The sequence below is a fragment of the Giraffa tippelskirchi genome, chromosome 4 (genome assembly GCF_054371585.1).
Source record: "Giraffa tippelskirchi isolate mGirTip1 chromosome 4, T2T-mGirTip1v1.2.pri, whole genome shotgun sequence".
Lineage (NCBI taxonomy): Eukaryota > Metazoa > Chordata > Mammalia > Artiodactyla > Giraffidae > Giraffa > Giraffa tippelskirchi.
In genome coordinates this window covers 124,459,090-124,478,761 of record NC_137278.1, presented here as the reverse complement: position 1 = coordinate 124,478,761, position 19,672 = coordinate 124,459,090, and the positions used below count along the sequence as shown (strand labels likewise).

Below are 19,672 nucleotides of genomic sequence, written 5' to 3'. Positions count from 1 at the left end.
GGTGGAATAACTGACTGGTTCAAACTTAAGAAAGGAGTATGACAAGGCTGTATACCGTTACCCTGTTTATTTAATGTATATGCAGAGTGCATAATGCAAAATGCCAGGGTGGATGAATCACAAGCTGGAATCAAGACTGCCAGAAGAAGTATCAATAACCTCACATAGGCAGATGACAAACACTCTAATGGCAGAAAGTGAAGAGGAACGAAAGAGCCTCTTGATGAGGGTGAAAGAGGAGAATGAAAAAGCTGGCTTAAAATTCAACATTCAAAAAACTAAGATCATTGCATCCAGTCCCATCACTTCACGGCAAACAGAAGGGGAAAAAATGGAAACAGTGACAGATTTTATCTTCTTGGGCTCAGAAATCAGTGTGGATTGGTGACTGCAACCATGAAATTAAAACACTTGCTCCTTGGAAGGAAAGCTATGACAAACCTAGACAGTGTATTAAAAAGCAGAGACATCACTTTGCCGACAATGGTCCATACAGTCAAAGCTATGGTTTTTCCAGTAGTCATGTACAGATGTGAGAGTTGGACCATAAGGAAAGCTGAGGGCCAAAGAATTTTGATTTGTAGGTCAGGAGTGCTAGAGAAGACTCTTGAGAGTCCCTTGGACAGCAGGGAGATCAAACCAGTCAATCCTAAAGGAAATCAACCCTGAATATTCACTGGAAGGACTGACGCTGAAGCTCCAATGCTTTGGCCACCTGATGCGAAGAGCTAACCCACTGGAAAAGACCCTGATGCTGGGAAAGACTGAAGGAAGGAGGAGAAGGGGACCACAGAGGATAAGATGGTTGGATGGCATCACTGACTTGATGGACATGAGTTTGAGCAAACTCCAGGAAGTAGTGAAGGACAGGGAACCCTGGCATGCTGCATCCATGGAGTTGCAAAGAGTTGGATATGACTAAGCAACTGAACAACATCTGTGGCTTAGAAAATTTACGTGTTGAATTGGCCTAAAATTTGTTAGGTTTTTCCATAAGATCTTACAGAAAAGCCAGAATGAACTTTTTGGCCAACCCAATACCTTGCACACAGAGTCACACAGTTAGCAAGGGGCAGAGTTGGGTCATCCAAGTGTTGGAAGCAAGTCCAGTACTCTTTCCATAACTAGCCTGTAGAATGAGTGATATTTAACTACATAGAAACTCAGTATTATCTTTGTTGAAGATTTAAATTGGATTCATGCCCTGCTAGCAAAAAAGGCCAACATAAAACTCTGGGATGATAAAGAGATGAGCTGAATGATGAAAATAGACACATACCTGACACATGGAGTGGATCAAGACCTCTGACAACCAATCTGTCTAGTGGAATGGGCTGATCAATTACTGTACATGAACCACCTTCTTTGATTACTGTTTGCAGCTCAGGAGTAAGTGAAGGGCACATTAAACCAGGGTCTGAGCTTCCAAGTTTCTGAAATTTAGGAGGAAAATAATGCAAAAAAATAGGAAATAAATACTAACATACATACTTACAGTACATCCTTAAATAAACTGATTTTTAGAAACAATTGTTTGAAATCCAGCTTACTATTCTTTTAGGATCTTGAAAAGCATTTCCCAAAGTACACAGTGATTTAAAACACAGTGTTTCTGAGCTCCAAGTTTAATCACCTGAATAAATAAATGGTTAATTCCATAGCTTGGAAACATTAAATCACCATCACATCACCAGAAAGATCTTTATTTCCAGTATCCCTCTGTAGTACTGAGTTAAATGAATGAGAACGAGGAGTCTCATCTGGGCCCACTCTATGAGATCTTACACTAAAATCTAAATAAATAGATTCCATGCTCTATGATTTATAAATAACTGAAATTGTTTTGAATATATATGCTAGATAAAAAGGATGTCAAAAATTGTGATGTACATGAAGCAATTTGTGCATTAAATAGCAAAGAGAAATGAAAACACAACATTCCTTATTTCTTTTTCCAAAAAAATAAATGACACCTGATGTCTTCTCTGGGTGGTTATTTCTGCTCCTGTGAAGTCAATAAAATTCTCAGATTTATCAGACAGAAGAATTTAAAGGGGAATTTAAAACAGGTAACATTCCTTATTTTAGAATCAAGTTGTAAAGCATGGAAGCAGAATACTATAACATGGTCAGTAGTGAGTCACGGGCTCAGATCTGTGCCATTATGTAAAGAGAAGGTAAGCTGTGCTTGATGTCAGGTTTTGGAAGGGGACAGAGATTTTTCAGGGCTTAACCTGCTCAGACATGCTAGTCTGGCAGCTAAAAACAGGAGGCCATCCAAGTTTCGAAACTGACTCTTAGGATCTCCAACAGCCACTCCCTCCCCAACCACCGATCAACTATTCACAGATTGATTAATGGGTATCTTTTATTTTATTGCTTGTGAGCTAAGTCACTTCAGTCGTGTCCGACTCTCTATGACCCTGTGGATCACTCCTCTGTCCATAGGATTCTCCAGGCAAGAATACTGGAGCAAGCTGCCATGCCCTCCTCCACGGGATCTTCCTGACCCAGGGATCGAACCTGCATCTCTTATGTCTCCTACATTGGCAGGCGGGTTCTTTATCACTAGCGCCAAGTGGGAAGCCCATTTTTTTTTTTATTGCGTACAGGCCCTTAAGTTATTTAGCTTAACTAACCAACATGCCACTTTCCTGGTGGCTCAGTGGTGAAGAATCTGCCTGCTAATGCAGGAGACATGGGTTTGATCCCTGGGTCAGGAAGATACCCTGGAGAAGTAAATGGCAACCCAACTCCAGCATTCTTGCTTGGGAAATCCCAGGGACAGAGGAGCCTGGTGGCTTACAATCCATGGAGTCGCAAAAGAGTTAGACACGACTTATCGACAACAAACAACAAACAACAACAACAACAAACAACAGAAACCAACACGCCATCTAGAAGCTTAGAATATTAAAATATCTGAGAGATCTAGTCTCATGATCTTAACACCTGTGTAAGGCTAGCCATTGAGTAAAAGAGTGAGTGGGTTAGAACATTAAGTATCTCTGATGGCTAAGGAGAAACTGCAGCTCTTCCCACCTCTAAGGGCTGCAGAAAAGGCCCCTTCCTGAAAGCACTTGCATCAGTCAGGGAACCGACTGTGAAATGGGAAAGTGGTGGACCATGAGACCCATGGCTTAATGGGGAGTAGCAACAACAATGCTAACAATACTTAAAGAGAAAAATCCCTAGTCTTAGAAGAGATTTTGTGGCTCTAGCCCTTGGTGACTCTTTTTTTCCCTGTGATGCCAACTGTACATCTGTTTGGCATCTGCAGTTCTTAATTACAGGCAGACACTGAGAGAGCAGAGCCCCTTCCCACCCGCAGCCCCCTACATCATCATGTCTCAGGAAGGAGGTGCACTGTCAAACGAGAATGCATTTGGCAGCAGATGGTTTCAAGAGGCGCCCTGCTCCGACAACTTTCACTGTGGTGGACAATGTGGATGAGGGAAAGGCTGACGTGGACAAAAGGATCTTAATTTCATCTGTTGAGGCTGGCCAGCCATAAAGTCCTGTAGCTTCTGGTACTCACCTCAAAAGTATACAGACTTGAGTCATTCTAAAAATACACACACCCTTTGGCATCCTTATGAAATGGGACTTGCTTTTGTTACTGATGTTTTTCAGTTCAGAACTCTATGATGGAAAAAGCCAATATTTTTAAACACCTCCATTTTATGGAGGGTAAAGTCCGATTTGAAGTACATGAATTTTTTCTCTTTTTAACAACTTATTCAGAAATATCTCTAAACTCATTCAACAGACTTATTTAGAAACAACAGACTTTTACCTTTTTGTTGCGCTTAGTTTTCGTAACTAAGAGGAAATCATCAAAGAGAAACAGATAAACATCTAGGAATCTTGTGCTTTCTGAGGAAAGAAAGAAGATGAAATTGGGGCTGGAAATAGCAAGCAAAAGTTTTTTTTTTTCTTTTTAAATCAAAGAAACCCTTTAGAAAACAACACAGAACAGGGGTCTGGGTGCAGGAGGCTCAGGACTCAGGGGGCTCCAATCACGTGGGTGAGAAAACTTCATTACAACTGAGCTGATGTCTCCCTAAAGCAGGGACCTGATATGAGCTCACACTTCCAACTTTAAAGATATTAGTGATGCATTTCATGTGGATCTAAGACAACTTGGGTGATATTTGTAGTAGTTTCAGCTAAGCCTAGGACACATCTATTGACCAGCATTTTTGCCCCCTGACTCATCTGGGTGTCACTGGCAAAGGTATCCGTTACTAGAAAAAAGGCACGTTGTCACTGCCGTGGACTGAACTGCGTAGCCCCCCAATTCTTTGTGGAAGCCCCAACCCCCACTGTGTACTCTGAATAAGGAAGTAATTAAGGTTAAGTGAAGTCGCTCAGTCGTGTCCGACTCTTTGCGACCCCATGGACTGTAGCCTACAAGGCTCCTCCATCCATGGGATTTTTCCAGGCAAGAATACTGGAGTGGATTGCCATTTCTTAGATGAAGGCTTAAGGGAGGACCCCAGTCTGGCAGGGTGATTATTATCCAGGAGGACACACCACGGCACGCGCTCTCTCTCTCTGCCACGTATGGACACTGAGAAAGCTGAAAAGAGAGCTCTCACCAGGAACCACATCAGCAGGCAACTTGATCTTAGACTTCTAGCCTCCAGCACTGTGAGAAATAAATGTCTCTGGTTTAAGCCACCCAGCCAGTGGCATTTTGTTATGGCAGCCCTAGCTGATTAAGAGAGTCATTAAAATAATTTGTTTCTCGAGTTTTGCAATGTGTCTATACACATTTAAAGTCTTCATGTAGCTTTATATTTACAACCTTTTCTTAATATCACTTTTGATGATAACTAAAGGCAAATAGGCTTTTCTGCTTTTGCCTAAGAAGGAGACAGCAGTAGAAGGAAAAAACATTAGAGCGATCACTCTTTTTTATTTAACTCTATCCCTTAGAAATTCGGAGAAGGCAATGGCACCCCACTCCAGTACTCTTTTGCCTGGAGAATCCCATGGACGGAGGAGCCTGGCAGGCTTCAGTCCATGGGTTGGCTAAGAGTTGGACATGACTGAGCAACTTCACTTTCACTTTTCACTTTCATGCATTGGAGAAGGAAATGGCAACCTACTCCAGTGTTCTTGCCTGGAGAATCCCAGGGACGGCGGAGCCTGGTGGGCTGCCGTCTATGGGGTCGCACAGAGTTGGACACGACTGAAGCGACTTAGCAGCAGCAGCAGCAGCTTAGAAATTAGAAAAAGAAATGGTTAAATTTAAATTATTTTAGAGGAAAGGGCAGTCCTTTCAGAGGGGAATGTGACAGGCACAAGGAAATATAAGAAAAATCAAGTAAATATTTTTTCTTATTCTACCTGTTTGTTTAGATTATTCTAGAAGTTCTTTCTTGTATACCCTGGAAATACAATGTCTGAGGTTAAATTAATACATACCATATTTAACACTTCCCTTCTTTAAGTTTAGAGGAAAGATACTTCCTATATTTGCCCAGAAGAGAAATTAGCTATTTTATTCAATCTTGAGTTATCCTTGAATATTTTCTAAGTGTTTTCCATCACTACTAGAAACTCCTTTTGGCAAACTGGGCTGTGGCAAAGACTGCCGGTGGTCTCTCAAAAACAATTCTTATTTTGTAGTAATGAAATTTCCAAGTTTTAGGAGGTAGATGTTTACTGTGAACAAATACACGTGCCAGCTTTCCTTGTAGCTGAATGTGACCAAGTGACTAAATTCTGACCAATGGGATAGGAGATAGAATGCAGGCAGAATTTAGTCACCTGGTCACATTCAGCTACAAGGAAAGCTGGCACATGTACTTCCAAGCAGCCAACTACCACCACCTATATGCATCAATGATTAAGGCAGAATCTTGCCTTCTAAGAGCTTTAATTGTAATAAGAGCAGACACATAATAAACACAAACAAGATCTGAGACAAACTCAAGAACTGACAGTGCTAAAGTAAATATGGGATTATGAAAAAGGATGACTAAAGAGGAACATTGTAGGCCTCAAGCTAGAGTATTCATATTTACTGTCCCAGGAGTCTGAAGCTACAGGTCACACAACCAGTTCTGAGGCTTACTAACTGGGGCAGTTCTAACTCAGTCAGGTCTTTTTTTCACAGAGCCTGAACTGTGGGGTTCTCATCGCACTGCCGGGCTTCCCTGGTGGCTCAGCTGGTAAAGAATCCGCCTGTAATGTGAGACACCTGGCTTCGATCCCTGCGCTGGGAAGATACCCCAGAGAAGGGAAAGGCTACCGACTCCAGTGTTGTGGTCTGGAGAATTCCATGGACCGTATAATCCATGGGGTTGCAAAGAATTGGACACGACTGAGTGACTTTCACTTCATTGCACCGCTAGGGGACAGAGCAGCAGCACCGACTCACCCCAGTTCTGCAGCAGCTTGAACAATGGGTGTTCTCTAGGTGCCACAGCTAGCTGCTAGGCCATCGTATTGGCCTGAACTTCACTCCTTTTTCTATTTAGAAACACCAATCTGTGGGGAGCAGTGCATTTGTGAAGGTTATGTGCTAGCATGAATTCCAATGGGAAGCTGGTTAAACTTCAAAAGTTATAAAAACTTGTACCTTCTGGGAATGAGAACACGCACTTCTTTAATCTTAACACTACGGTTTTTAACGCTAGAAGAAATTCTGAAACCTATTAGTAGTAGGTATCATTGTTATCACTATCGTTATCACCAACATTTACAGAAGAGATTAAGGAAATTTAAACAATTTCCCCAAAGCCCACCGTTGATGCTAAAGCCCCTAATTCTTGGTCCAGTGCTTTTCCCATTCAAAACAATATCCTATTTCTTCTAATACTATTACCCCCACAACATTTCCATGCCAACTCTGAGTCAAAGTCCCAGTGACTTTAAATCTGATATGACACTCCTGTATGACGACGCCTCCCCCTCTGATGAAACTTGACTAACAGTATATGCTGTTAGACAGGAGCCTGGTGTTACTAATATTTACACAGGCCTTCCTTTTTGAGCCACACCCATTTCTAACATTTTAGGGTAGGCTAGTGCAACTCACTGTGTTGGGAAGTTGGGGGACACAGGGAAGAGGTGAAATAAAACCTCTAGTAATTCCAGGCGGATGCCAGTTTTGGAGGAAAAGTACACAGAACTGTGTTTTGCTTCCTTACTTTTGGGTTTGGTTGGATTTGGCTTTGTCACAATGATATAGTTATTTCTGAAATTGTAAATAACATTAAAGAAAGTGTAAAACTGTTATCTTTCCAAAGGCAAGTGAGGGCAGGGGGAGTCTACAGATGGAGAATGGTTGAGAAACAAAGGCCCAGGCTCTTCCCATCTCGCCCTGCTTCACTGTGGACCCTTCAGGCTGGTCTCCCTGCTTTGTCTCCTCCAGTCACTTTGCACACTGCTTTTCAGAACTCATTCTTCAACAACTTTTAACCCTATTATGTCCCTGTGTGAGGACTCAGTGGCTTCCTGCTATCTGCAGTTTCCTGGCTCAATCCCTCTGGCTTCCAAGGCAGTTGCTAAAATTCTGGAAGCCAGCTAGGCTGAGGCAGCCTGTTGGCTTGGGTCTGAATGCTGCCATTAACTTGCCAAGTGACCTTGAATGTGTTATGGAACTTCCCTATATTTCTCCTGTGATATGGGATTAAATGTAACTTCTCTGCATGACTCACTGGCAGGAGAAAATGCAAAACTCCTTTGCTGTGAAACATTAGGAGTGTCTATCTTCCTGAGTGGGCAGGGATATGTCCCAAGCTGACATCTAACACTATCTTGAAAATAGAGCAGGTTCTCAACAGACGTGTACTGAATAAGGACTTATTGCTTAGCACTCCCTACCTATAAGATCTCAGACTATAAACATGCAATCTCACATCCCATAGGGCTTCACACACTGTAGGTGCTCAATCAAGATTTTGTGAAGAAATGAATCAACGAATGAAAGCAAATCTTATTTCAGCTGGGCAACTCTTTCTGATCATAATATTTACTGAGTGCTGACTCTCTACCAACATCCATTAGCTCACTTAATCGTCACAACAAAGAGGGGAAACTGCAGCGTGGGGAGACTGCTGAACAAGGCTCCAGGTTACAGAGGCAACAAAGGTGGAGCTGGGAAGGGAGCCTGGCAGGCAGCTTGGGGCACACCCTCCCAACCACGTGGGAGCCTACTCTTTCAGGAGGCCTCAGCCTCCAAGCCTCTTCTCGTGCTGTGCTTTTCATTCGGGATGTCTTCCCTCCTGACCTTCCACTGACCTAACATCCTTCTGTTCGCCAGAGTTCCCCTCCAGTCCCATGGACCACAAGGAGGCTTTCTGGGGTACTCCAGCATTGGACTCTCTTCCAGACTCAGACTGCAGGTCTGCTTACTGTGGCAGAGTTTCTCAACTCGAGGAAAAAGCTTATCCAGAATAGTGATCTTCTATCCTCCAATCCTGTGCAGCACAAAGTGTGTTACATAACCGATTCTCAGTCAACACTGACAGTCTGACTGCCCAGCTCAATGAGGGTGGGAACAGCTGATGCCGAGTGTTTACTAGATTCTAGACCTTGAGCTTGGAGAAGGAAATGGCAACTCACTCCAGTATTCTTGCCTGGAAAATCTCATTGACAGAGGAGCCTGGCAAGCTACAGTCCATGGGGTCGCAAGAGTTGGACACGACTTAGTGAACAAACCATCACCACCACCACCAGACCTTGAGCTAAGCTCTTCACTTGGACTTCAGTCTTATAAGATACATATAGTTACCCCATTTTAGAGTCACCTTGTGGTCTGATCAAGCTGGAGTCTGTGTAAGTCCACAGGATGCTCTTCGATTCACATCTGCTTTCACCTTGGCCACAAGCAAATGCAATTCCTGCCACCCTTCTATTAGCCACAGTTGGACAAGTTACAAGGTAGCAAAGATGTTGGGTTTGTAAAGGAAGCAGTTATTTACCTGCAAGAGTTAACTTTCCTTCATAGAGAAGGTGTCTGTTGGTTGGTGATAGGATGTTTTCTGCCATGTGTTCTTTAAAAATGTGTTTCAGGCACTGGAAAAACAAGGGAGAAAATCAAAGAGATGTTAGTGATTAGAAGACAGCATGTTCCAGGAGCTGGGGCAATGCAACTCTGTCTACAAAGTTGGAGACATTTGGAAATGCCAGTGAATGGACATGGGACTGGGGAAGAATGGGAAAACCTCTGAGAAGGACCAGCCCAGGAATGGCGTGATGATGCCGGCCTCCCCACCACACACAATGCCATGTGGATGAAGGCTTTACATCTGCAAGATTTATAATTCTGGTGGGCAGCTGGGGACTTTGTAATAAGATTAGTGTATTTCCACCCAAATGCCAAACTTCTGGAAAGGGACGTATGTTCTAACTGATCCCTTTTGTACCTCTGGAATGAAGAACCTTTTATCTCGATCCCAAAGTGGAGGCCACACTACAATCTCCTGTAGATGTCTGAACTTCTGAAAATTGTCAAGCCACTTCACTTTTCCTTCAAGATCCCCTGAAAGACAAGACACATCCAATATATTTTTAAATGCATGAGACATTACAACATTTAACCAAGATCCATAGGAATCATTCAGACACTGATCCCCCTGGAGCCAAACTATATCTTAGGTTCATTTAACATAGTTCTCGCTGTTTGAACACCTTAGAAAAACTCACTAATTTGAAATCAGCCTCTTGCAGAGAAAATGAAGCTGAACTAATTGAGTAATTGTAAACGTGCATTTTTATTTCAATAATACTAATAATGCCCCTGGTAGCTCTCTCATATTCCCTCCATCATACAGCTGGTGATTACAGGAAGGAAAAAAATCAGACTAACAAGGACAAGCATATCTTTTTGTCTTAATTATAAAACACTATTCCCTTTATGGTAAAATTGATTATTTCTTTTGGTAAGAATGTGTTTTTTCTTCAAAGGTTTGTATTAGTTTCCCAACATTTTTAAATAACATATTGCTATTGAGGTTTTGAAATGATTTTTGAAAATATGGAGGGCAAGTTGTAGACCCTCAGAATCAATGGTTAGGGGAATCTTTGAGAATTCACTATCTTTAAGCTCATAAACTTAAAGGAAGGCCACTGGGCTCTCTTTCCTCAACAGTGAAAATTCAGATTTTATTGAGAAATTCCTGGAAGAGATGTTATTATCTTCCTCACAAACCTATCAAAATGAGTAATACTCTTCAAAATTACTTTAAAATTTAAAAAAGTCTGTCTTTAATTGAATTTTCTGTCAATCAATTTGATAAGCTTAATTCTAGTTCCTTGGGTCAGTCATCAGAGAATTTGAACAAAAACTTAAAAAAAAAACACTCCTAATTGAGTGGTCATTTTAGTTTTAAACATGCAAAAGAAAAAACATATCACTTCTGTACAGCTGATAATTATCAATTTGAATTGTTCCTTTTTGTTGCTCCCTAGGAAATCTTCTATGGACACCTATCACGGATTTCTTTATTTGGATTTGACTATACATAGCTACCCAAATAGACTTAAATTATCACAGACCTTGCTCTTTTATTCCCTAATTTCAGTTCTAAAGATTGCAGTTGGCATTATATTGAGATTGGCCCTCGATTTCAGTGACCTAAAAAAAAATGACGGTGGTAATTTATCCCCCGGAAAGGCTTCTCATGCTGTTTACTTCCATTTGCTTTGTGTGTGGGTTCACTATGGATGTTAAAAACAAAGTGCCTTCATCATCTGGGAAGTAGACGTTTTCCTGCCTGAACTCACATCTGAAAACTTTGGAGACAGAGCCAAGTCCTGCGTGAACCCTTAGGAGTTAAGAGTTCTCACAGGGTTGGCCAGGATGTGAGTGGAGCCCATTGTTTTGAGTGTGTTTGATTTACATTGCAAACTCAAAGTCAAATCCACATTTCCGAGAGCCAGTGACCTCAAGCCAATGGAATTACCTCCTAGGATGGAAGCCCAGCTGGTTCCCAGGAGCCACAGGGCCCCCCAACTCTTTGACTAAAGCTGACACTGGAGTTCTGGGTCCCTCATCTCAGGGACTTACGGATTGACTTTTCCACCATTTCCTTGATGGAATAGATCATGATTTTCTCCATAGAGTCTGTACTCCTTTTCCAGATATTCTTCAGCAACAAGGGGTATCGAGTCAGCCTGTGCAGTGGGGCCACGAGCAGCTCAGGTAGGTGAAGGCGTCTGCACTGGTCATTTTGCTCACACCACTGGGGAAGGCAAAACCAGGCCGATCAGAACATCGCTTCTCCTATCGGGGCACTGAGGAATCTGGACACAGGAAAACCTTAAGAGACCTCACTCAGTAATGACATAACACACCTGTGAGCTTGCTAGGAAAAATTATAAGGACTGAATATTCATTGGAAAGACTAGATCTTGCTTTTGAAAATTCCATATTAAATCGTCTTAGCAAGCATTTATCTACCAGTACCGAATTCAGGATCTCAAATGGGTTTTTTTTTTTTTTTTTGCAATGTGCTTAGGAGTATTATTGAATATTACTAACACTACTACTTTCCAACTAAAGAAATAAAAGAATCCTTCTTCAGATGTCTTGCCTTCTGAGCAATGGTGATGGAAGGCAGCACCTGTGACACCAACTCCTCAATCCTCCTCAATGGGAAAATTGATGTCAAGATTTGAATACACAGGAAAAGTTGGAATTTTTTTAAGTCCCCTAGAAATTGCATGCTCCATCAGTTGTTGTGTTAGATGCATTAATACACATATTCCAGCCTTGTTTACCCTTCTGACTGGCTTTAGTTTTCCCTTTTCCTCTTCCCTGGCCCTTGGGGTTGATTTCTGGGTTTGCCAACTCGGCTACCACCTTTGCTGCAGCGCAGTTAGGAAAACTGAGAATCAACACTGGACGGAGAGAAAGGAAAAGGAAGGATTTTTGCTTGTTTGGCGAGTTCCTTAACTTTCCTTTGTTGGAGGGAATCAGGATAATGAGAAAATGAGGTTGAAGAGGCTAAACTGATCTACGTCATACAGAAGAAAGATGAGAAGAAAAAAGACACAGACAATTGTCAGTAGGGAGAGTTTGTTCAAGGAGGAGGTTGCCAGGTGTACATGTAATGGGGAAGACATGAAAGGAAATTTTAGTAAGTACTGCTACAAGTTAGGCCTTACAAATGGCTGAGAAAAGAAGCGAAAGGCAAAGGAGAAAAGGAAAGACATACTCATTTGAATGCAGAGTTCCAAAGAACAGCAAGAAAAGATAAGAAAGTCTTCCTAAGTGAACAATGCAAAGAAAGAGAGGAAAATAACAGAATGGCAAAGACTAGAGATCTCTTCAAGAAAACCAGAGATACCAAGGGAATATTTCATGAAAAGATGGTAACAATAAAAGACAGAAACGGTACGGGACCTAACAGAAGCTGAAGATAGTAAGAAGTAGCAAGAATACATAGAAGAACAGTATCAAAAAGGTCTTAATGACCCAAATAATCAAGATGGTGTGATCACTAACCTTGAGCTAGACATTCTGGAGTGTGAAGCCAAGTGGGCCTTAGGAAGCATTACTAGGAACAAAGCTCGTGGAGTTGATGGAATTCCAGCTGAACTATTTAGAATCCTAAAAGATGATGTTGTTAAAGTGCTGCACTCAATATGACAGAAAATTTGGAAAACTCAGCAGTGGCCACAGGACTGGAAAAGGTGTTTTCATTCCAATCCCAAAGAAAGGCAATGCCAAAGAATGTTCAAACTACTGCACAATTGCACTCATTTCACATGCTAGCAAGGTAATGCTCAAAATCCTTCAAGCTAGGCTTCAGTAGTATGTGAACCAAGAACTTCCAGATGCTAAAGCTGGATTCAGAAAAGGCAGAGGAACCAGAGATCAAACTGCCAACAGTTGTTAGATCATAGAGGAAGCAAAGGAATTCCAGAAAAACATCTACTTCAGATTGACTACACTAAAGCCTTTGACTGTGTCGATCACAGCAAACTGTGGAAAATTCTTAGAGAGATGGGAATACCAGACCACCTTACCTGCCTCCCGAGAAACCTATATGCAGGTCAAGAAGCAACAGTTAGAACCAGACATGGAATAATGGACTGGTTCAAAATTGGGAAAGGAGTATGTCAAGGCTTTATATTGTCACTCTGCTTGTTTAACTTCTATGCAGAGCACATTATGAGAAATGCTGGGCTGGATGAATCACAAGCTGGAATCAAGACTGACAAGAGAAATATCAGTAATTTCAGATAAGCAGATGACACCACCTTAACGGCAGAAAGTGAAGAGGAAGTAAAGAGCTTTTTGGTGAAGGTGAAAGAGGAGAGAGAAAAAGTTGGCTTAAAACTCAACATTCAAAAAATGAAGATCATGGCATCCTGTCCCATCACTTCATGGCAAACAGGTGGGGAAAAAATGGCAACAGTGACAGTCCTTATTTTCCTGGGTTCCAAAGTCACTGTGACAGTGACCGCAGCCATGAAATTAAAAGATTCTTGTTCCTAGGGAAAAAAAGCTATGACAAACCTAGACAGTGTATTAAAAAGCAAAGACATCACTTTGTTGACAAAGGTCCATATGGTCAAAGCTATGGTTTTTCCAGTAGTCATGTACAGATGTGAGAGTTGGATCATAAGGAAGGCTGAGCACCCAAGAATTGATGCTTTTGAGTTGTTGTGCTGGAGAAGACTGAAGTTCCTTGGACTGCAAGGAGATCCAACCAGTCAATCCTAAAAGAAATAAACCCTGAATATCCATTGGAAGGACTAATGCTGATGCTGTAGTGCCAATACTTTGGCCATCTGATGAGGAGAGTTGACTCATCGAAAAAGAACCTGAGGGCAGGAGAAGAAGGGGACGACAGAGGATGAGATGGTTGGATGGCATCATTGACTCAATGGACATGAGTTTGAGCAAACTCTGGGAGATAGCAAAGGACAGGGGAGCCAGCACGCTGCAGTCCATGGAGTTGTGAAGAATTGGACACAACTTAGTGACAACAAGAACACATATGGAAGCCACAGGCACCACCCACCACCCCATTTTGCTGGTTCCATTCTTTTCTTTGGAAGAAGAGAGCTCTTTCTCTTTCTTCCCCTCTCTTCCCTTTTCCAACTTTCCCCCTTTTCTCTCCTAGCCTCAAGCTTTGCAATTGTCCTTGTCTTCCACAGCCTGACCATGTCCTTAGAGGGTCTTAGCCTTCTACCCTAACAGCTATATCACATTTCTTCTAAAAACTTCCAGGACTCTTCTTTATGGGAATTCTGCCATGCATGATCTTTCCCACTTCCCCACCTACAGATGGCAGGCCAGAAAAGTGAGGCCAGAGGTGCATGGAGGATGGAGCTCTAAGGGTCAGGCTTCAAGGCTGAGGGACCACCTCCCCTCTCTGCATCTCAGACTCCTCACTTCTATAAAATGGGAGAAGGTATTAGATGACTTCCTAGTTCTCATTCAGCTCAAAATGGTTGTGATCCTCACTGGGGTTGAAGGGATGAAGGAAGCAGAGACTGCAGCCATGAAAGGGCTGGGAGCAGAAGGAGTGGAGGAAAGAGGTATGGGAAGGCCGTTGTCGTCTGTGGCCTTCAGTTCAGTCGCTCAGTCGTGTCCGACTCTTTGTGACCCCATGGACTGCAGCATGCCAGGCCTCCCTGTCCATCACCAACTCCCAGAGATTTAGTGGCTGATTTCTGTGCTGGGTCACTGGCAGCAACCTTCTAGTGCTACCTGCTGGTCCTCGTGAGAAGCTGGGGAGCTAGAGTAATTCACTTCTCATCAGCAGTGAGGGATTCCCTCAAAACACACAGCCCCAGGTCACTGCTCCAAATTTCCATGTCGTGGGCAATAGCTCTGGTGGCCAGCACCCACTGGTGTTCAGGGTAAATATAAAAGCACTGAATCTCCCTGAGATATCAATCAGAAAAGAAATACCAGTGGTAAATAATTTAGACAAAGATCGAGGCAGAGATACACAAAATATTCATAGTGTTTTGAAAGGTCTCAGAAGAGCAAAAAAAAAAGATATTTGATGATTCTGAAAGTGAAACTAGAACTTTTTCTTTCATTTCTCTGTTGGCTTTACTTTTCATGTCTATTAGGGAAAGAAAAGAAACTCTCTGTCACGAGAAATTGGATATAAAAGTCCTTTTCCTGGATGGGTCTAGATGAGTGGAATCTGCTTCAGTTTGATAATAAATAAATTTATATATAGTTGGGAGATCAAGATCGTGGAATAGAAGGACATAGACCTCACCAACTCCCACAAGTACATAAAAAATACATCTACATGTGTACCAATTCTCACAGAATACCTACTGAATGCTGGTGGAAGAGCTCATACAACCAAAACTGCAAGGAAGATCACCATGCGACAAGGCAGGATGGGACGGGACCTGTACTCCTGGGAGGGAGCTGTGAAAGAGGAAATGTTCCTTGCCCTAGGAACAAACTTTGCTGCCTAGATTAGCTGGAACAGAATGGACGCTGCAGAGGCTCAGAGAAGAGTGCAGCAATTGGCTTAAGCAGGTAGAAAAGAGAGACCAGCACACCAGGTCTCGGCCACCTTGCTGCACTCCCCAGCTCAACACACGTGTCTGCTAGTGCAGGTTGGGCTGGGTGCTGAATCTTGGGTTTCAGCGGACAGATCTGGGGAGAGGACTAGGGGTGGCTGTGCAGAGAGAGACTGAAGGGGCCAGAGCCTGGGTGGCAACTGGGGCTGTGTGGGGGATGAAACTTGGGTCTACTACAGAAGCCCTATTGTTAACGAGCACCTGAAGGGAGAGAAGGGGCCCCACCAGAGCAGCCCCACAGAGTGCTCACAGCGGGCAGGGCTCTGGGAGCACGTGAGTACCTGCTGTTGCCCTACACAGAGGCAGGGTTGAAATCTGAGCCACATCAGGAGACTTCGCAACTTTAGTGGATTTAAGCTGCCAGTGCCTTTGTAAGCTAAGTGACTGTGGGACATTTGGGCAGAGGACTGATGCTCCCATAGCTGGGGCAAGTCCAGAGTCAGCAGCTGTGAGTTTTGCGGGTACATGTACGTGCAGGTGGGACCAGGGTCTGTGCTCGTTCCGTAGCTCTGAGGGGGTTGAGGAGCATGACTATGGGCAGCTAAGAAAGGTCCTGGGGCCTGACTTCAGGGAATCTGTGCCTACAGATCTGAGCTGGTGGCTTTATGAGCACAGCACCTGAGGGACATCCAGGCCAACCGCCTGCATTCCCATGGCTGGGGAGGAGGTGAGGGCCATGCTTACTCTGTAAGCACACACAGTGGGTGACAGACACCGTGGAGCGCACTTCAGCAGACAGCTCCTGATGAGGAATACTCATGGTTCCTCTCCCAGGGGTAATGCTGCAGGACTGCCGACCTCACACCGCAGCTCAGAAACAAGACGACCTGGGGGCTTCTACTCCAACTGGGGAGCAGACTGCGCTCCCAACAAAGCTGTGACAACCACAGACCAAATAGGAGGCTCCGCTCAACTTCCAGTGCAGGGTCACCACAAAAACAATCACACTCCCTACGAAAGGGATAACAACCAGCATACAAGGAGGAAAGAAACCACAGGCACCCATACTAAATGCAGCCCTTGCACCAAAAATATTAAGACTCACTCAGACTACACAAGGATGCTCCTACATAAAAACAACTCTTCAAGACCATGGGAAATAACTGTTTCTCCTAAATCCAGGGGCAAAGAAATAAAACCGAAACCAAGAAGCAGACGGACTATTTCCAAAAATAGGACAGGAGAAATCTCCAATAAAACAGAATGCTCTATCAGATTCTGAGTTCAAAAAGAAGATAAGGCTTCCCTGGTGGCTCAGTGGTGAAGAATTCACCTGCCCATGCAGGAGACATGGGTTTAATCCCTGATCTGGAGTTATGAAGCAACTACACAGCCCACGTGCCACATGCCACCGAGCCCTCATGCTGCAACTATTGAGCCCTTGTGCTGCAAACTCCCTTGCCCTTGGTAGAGCTCATGCTCTGCAACAAGAGAAGCCACCACAATGAGAAGCCCACGCACCACAACTAGACACTAGCCTCTGGTCATGGCAATGAACTTAGCACAGCCAAAAGTAAATAAAATTACAAAAAGAAAGTAACAACTAACAAATTAAGAAAGGGCATTGAAAGAAATGCAGATCACTTTAGCAAGGAACTATTTATAGAAACTATAAAGAGAAGCCAATTAAAATGAGAAAATGTATATGCTGAGATAAAGGCAAAGCTAAAGGCAATAAATAACAAACTAAACAATGCAGAGTTTCCCTGATGGCTTAGCAGTAAAAGAATCTGCCTGCTAATGTAGGAGACATGGGTTTGATCCCTGATCCAGGAAGATTTCACATGCTGTGGATCAACCAAGCCTGTGTACCACAACTAATGAGCCAGTGCTCTAGAGCCTGCACATCACAACTGCTCAGCCCACACACCTCTACTACGGAAGCCTGCATGTCCTAGAGCCCATGCTCTACAACAAGAGAAGCCACAGCAATGAGAAATCCATGCACCACAACTAGAGAGTAGCCCCCACTCACCACAACTAGACAAAAGCCTGTGCAACAACAAAGACTCAGTGCAGATATAAATAAATAAATGTATTAAAAAAAATGTAGGACAAACAAGTGATCTAGAAGACAGAATAATAATAGAAATCAATCAGAAAAGTAGAAAGTCAAATGAAAAAAATACATGAGATTTATGGGATAATATAAAGTAAGCTGATCTACAATCTAACCTACCACCAGAAAGAAACAGAAAAAGAACAAATAAAGCCTAAAGTCACATAAGGAAGGAAATAATAAAAAATCAGAGAGGAAGAAATAGAATAGAGATCAAAAAATAGAAACAAACAAACAAAAAAACCAATGAAACCAAGAACCGGTTTTTTGAAAGGGGAAACAAAATTGGGGCTTCCCTAGAGGCTCAGTGGTAAAGAATCTGCCTGCAGTGCAGAAGATGTGGGTCTGATCCCTGGTCAGGAAGATCCCCTAGAGAAGGAAATGGAAACCTGCTCCAGTATTCTTGCCTGGGAAATCCCATGGACAGAGGAGCCTGGTGGGCTACAGTCCATGGGGTTGCAAAAGAGTCAGACATGATTTAATGACTAAAAGAACAATGACAAAACAAAATTCACAAACCTCTGGCCAAGCTCACCAAACAAGAAATGAAAGAGGAAGCATAACTGATTTTGCAGAAATGCAAAAAACTGTTGAGAGACTACTACAAAGAATTATATGCCAACAAACTGGACAACCTAGAAGAAATGGATAAGTTTTTAGGGACAGACAGCCCACCAAAACAGAATCAAGAAGAGATAAATAATTTAAACAGATTGATCACTAGAAGTGAAATAGAATCTCTAATAATAATAATAATAAAGCTCCTGGACTTCCCTAATGGGCCAGTGGTTAAGAATCTGTCTGCTAATGCAGGGACATGAGTTTGAAACCTGGTCTGAGAAGATTCCACATGCCTCAGGGCAACTAAGCCCATGCATGTGTTTGCTGAAACTGAAAACAAAACAAAACAACCTCCTGCAAACAAAAGTCTAGGATCCAATGAGTTTGCTGGGGAATCCTACCAAACATACAATGAACTTATACCAATCCCTTTCAAACTCTTCTTTAAGACTGAAGAGTAGGGGATACCCCAAAGTCATTCTATGAAGCTACCATCACTCTGATTACCAAAACCAGAAAAAGACACTACGAAAAAAGAAAATTATAGGTCACTATCTTTGGATGAATACAAATATAAAAATTCTCAACAAAATTCATGATCAAGCTGTATTCAACCTCGAGTCACAAGGACAGTTCAACATAAGCAGATCAATATACCACATCAACAAAAGAAAAGACAAAAAACCCCCATGATCATCTCAACAGATGCAGAAAAAGCACTGGATAAACTGTAACATCCATTTATTATATATAAAAAGAAACTCTCCAGAAAGTGGGCACAGAGGAAACCTACTCAACATAATAAAGGCCATATATTACAAACCAACAGCTAACATCATTCTCAAAAGTGAAAAGCTGAAAGCATTTCCTCTAAGGTCAGGAACAAGTCAAGGATGCCCATTCTTGCCACTTTTATTCAAGTACTAGCCATGGTAACCAGGAAAGAAACAGAAATAAAAGGTATTCAAGTTGGAAAAGAAGTAAAAATGCCAGTTTGAAGATGACAGGATACAATATATAGAAAATCCTAAAGATGTTACCACAAAAATACTAGAGTTTATCAATGAATTCAGTAAAATTGCAGGACACAAAATTAATACACAGAAATCTGTTGCATTTCTAGAAACTAACAACAAAAGACCAGAAAGAGAAATTAGAGAAACAATCTCATTTACCATTGCATCAAAAAGAATAAAATACCTAGGAATAAACCTACCTAAAGAGCCAAAAGATCTGTATTCTGAAAACTGTAAGATGCTGATATAAGAAATAAAAGATGACATAAACAGATGGAAAGATACACTGTGTTCTTGGATTGGAAGAAGCAATATTGTCAAAATGACTATATGACCCCAAAGCAATCTACAGATTCAGTGCAATCTCTATCAAATTACCAGTGGTATTTTTTATGGAACTAGAACAAAAATTTTATAATTTGTATAGAAACACGAAAGATCCCAAACAGCCAAAGTAACCTTGATAAAGAAAAATGGAACTGGAAGAATCGGACTCCCTGACTGCAGACTA

At 42.3% G+C, this 19,672-nt stretch overlaps 1 protein-coding gene across 7 annotated transcripts in view; it reads right to left on the bottom strand.

Moving 5' to 3' along the window:
* The window catches only part of PLEKHG7 (pleckstrin homology and RhoGEF domain containing G7), an 86,090-nt gene that overhangs the window by 15,082 nt on the left and 51,336 nt on the right, over positions 1-19,672 (bottom strand). For all 7 annotated transcript variants that reach the window (XR_014082547.1, XR_014082549.1, XM_081592125.1 and 4 more), the window contains 5 exons: positions 11,027-11,201; positions 9,384-9,499; positions 8,940-9,033; positions 3,797-3,876; positions 1,280-1,433 (listed from right to left, as the gene is read on the bottom strand). Coding sequence is in view for 5 of the 7 variants with exons in the window: in XM_081592125.1 (XP_081448251.1) it covers positions 1,280-1,433; positions 3,797-3,876; positions 8,940-9,033; positions 9,384-9,499; positions 11,027-11,201 (619 nt within the window). In the remaining 2 variants the exon portion in view is untranslated. The remainder of the gene's footprint in view (positions 1-1,279; positions 1,434-3,796; positions 3,877-8,939; positions 9,034-9,383; positions 9,500-11,026; positions 11,202-19,672) is intronic.